Genomic DNA, 2437 nt, shown 5'->3' on the forward strand with positions numbered 1-2437 from the left:
TCCGAAAAATATTTTTCACATTCACAATGTTAATATATGAATTTAGATATTTTTAGATTTTTTTTTCGATAAAGAATAAGCTCTAGAAATTGAAAAAAAGATTTGGTTTCTTAAAAACCAATAATTATGGTTCTCTATTGAACTTTTCACTATCAATATATATATATATATATATATATATATATATATATATATATATATATATATATCACTATCATAAAAATCTCGCCTAGATCCCGATTAATCTCTAGGCGCTACCCGACCGATTAGAGAGACCTAACGATTAATCCATGCCTACAAATTAAATGAAGCGCTAGAAAATGATGAAATTTTAACATTTTGAAGAAGTTCTATCTTAATAGAAACCATTTGAGGAATGATTAGGGTTATATTAATTATATTAACATATTTTATTATAATATTACTGATATTTACGAACTTTGTTATGATATTAGTCATATTTAATTTTTGGAAATTCAACGAATTAACAAATAATAGGTCCCGATTAATCCCCATATAGCCCATTAATTGATTAACCCCAGTCCACCGATTGGTTAACGCCGAACGTTTTTTATTATATATATATATATATATATATATATATATATATATATATATATATATATATATATATATCCACCGAATTACAATATATTACAATATAATAATAAAACCAAATGTAGTTGTCTATCGGTCTTTTCACAAATCCAAGTGTCATCGTATGAGGAAAAACGTTTCTAACATAAAAAAGATGCTACAACTCGAAATTTCTAGAATTCTTTTATGTTTAGAACTGCTGAAAATGAAATTTCTAGAATTCTTTTATGTTTAGAACTGATGAAAATGCTATAACTAAATAACTTGTATAAATATCAAAGATTCTTGCTAAGTGTAACAAACTTTTTATGGGCTTAATTGTAGAAGAGAAATTAAATATTCTCCTACCTTTTAATCCTATCAATCCTCCTATCCATTTAAATGATGACATGTGTCATATTAGTATCTTAAATTATCATTAAATTTCATTAAATAAACATTAAATGTTACACATGTTATCATTTTATTGGGTAGTATGATATGTAGGAACAAAAAGTAGGAGGATATTTAATTTGTCATTGTAAATGAAAGTAGAAATCAATTTGTACACAATCTTCGAACAAATTGGTACGCCGGAAAACAACAAAAACGATATCATCATGTTCATAAGTAGTAGGTGAGTATTATGTCTTTCTAAATTTAAAACAAGAAATGTCTACATTTTGTCCAGTTTTATAATGTTTTTAGCAAGTGGGGACTCATTGCTATCCTGGCGTCCTTATGTCGAATGAGTCCTTCTGGGGCTAATATGTTTGCAGACCGGCTTTCTGGTAGCCCCATTCAGATTTACCTTACCTAGACCCGAATATGTGTATGAGAAGGATCTTATACTTTTTGATTGTTACATTAGTTTTTCTTTTACCTAAGAAATGACCATCTTTCACGTTTATTTTTTTTAAATAAAAATAATTAACTTAAAGATTTATAATTTAAAAAATTAATATAATTTTTTAAAAATGATTAATAAACATAAAAATTAATTAAAATTAAAAACACTTCATTTATTCAGTCAAAATTACATAAAAAAGCAATATTAAAAAAAATAAAAAATAAAACAACTAGAAAACAACAAATATTAAAAAGAAAACACAACCTAAAAAACATAATTAAGAATACTGAATATCTGAATTCAAAAAAAAAAAAACAAAAACAAAATATTTCACTCAGAATCGTCGTCCTCGTCATCGTCATCGTTACCGGAGTCATCGCCCGCGCTGTCACGAACATATCTGAATCCTCATTTGATTCACCAAACAAATCATCGTGTCAATACTTTGTTGATGGCTGAATATGAGCCCTGTAAACACGCTCCACCAAATCTGCACGAAGGGTGTGATGAATGTCGCGATCATATACTTCTTTTCTATTTGCCATATACTCTTGCGTACCAACGGCTACTCCTTCGTCATTTTGCAAAACTTCGTTTTCGTTGTATCGACATATCGCTCTTCCTTCGTCTTCAAGAATCATATTATGTAATATGATGCATAGGTACATTACATGGTTAGACCTTTTCACTTCATATGACGGTGCCCCGACTGTTAGTACTTGCCAACGCCTCTTGAGTACACCAAATGCTTTCTCGATGTCATTCATAGTTGTCTCTTGTGCCTTTTTAAACTTTTTTCTTTTTCGTCGTTCGGACATGTGAGCGATTTCAAAAAAATAAATAAGGTAGGATATATCTCGTCAGTAAGATAGTACCCGCGCTTATATGCTACATTGTTTGCTTAAATATGTACATCGTGCGACTTTCCAAGGTAAATGTCGTTGAATACCGGCGACTGGTCTAGAACATTGATGTCATTGTTTGCACCACCGACAAATAACGCTTCTCTTG

The 2437-nt window shown here is 29.5% G+C and overlaps 1 protein-coding gene across 1 annotated transcript; it reads right to left on the reverse strand.

The window, feature by feature from the left end:
- Positions 1–1756: 1756 nt before the first annotated feature.
- LOC145105759 (uncharacterized) lies at positions 1757–2193 on the reverse strand. Its single transcript, XM_079042834.1, has 2 exons — positions 1871–2193; positions 1757–1826 (listed from the first exon to the last, which is right to left on the reverse strand). Exons 1-2 carry the CDS (start codon positions 2191–2193, stop codon positions 1757–1759), a joined length of 393 nt encoding a protein of 130 aa, XP_078898960.1.
- Between the last annotated feature and the right edge of the window lie 244 nt (positions 2194–2437).

The sequence above is a fragment of the Lactuca virosa genome, chromosome 4, assembly GCF_052849685.1.
Source record: "Lactuca virosa cultivar CGN04683 chromosome 4, Lactuca_virosa_CGN04683_v6, whole genome shotgun sequence".
Lineage (NCBI taxonomy): Eukaryota > Viridiplantae > Streptophyta > Magnoliopsida > Asterales > Asteraceae > Lactuca > Lactuca virosa.

What these genes read in the sequence shown, in the direction of transcription:
- LOC145105759 (XM_079042834.1), bottom strand. Translation starts at nt 2,193, where the DNA reads ATGAATGACATCGAGAAAGCATTTGGTGTACTCAAGAGGCGTTGGCAA. An exon ending in CATATTCAGCCATCAACAAA is followed by an intron (nt 1,827 to 1,870) that starts GTATTGACACGA and finishes ATGAGGATTCAG; the next exon opens with ATATGTTCGTGACAGCGCGG.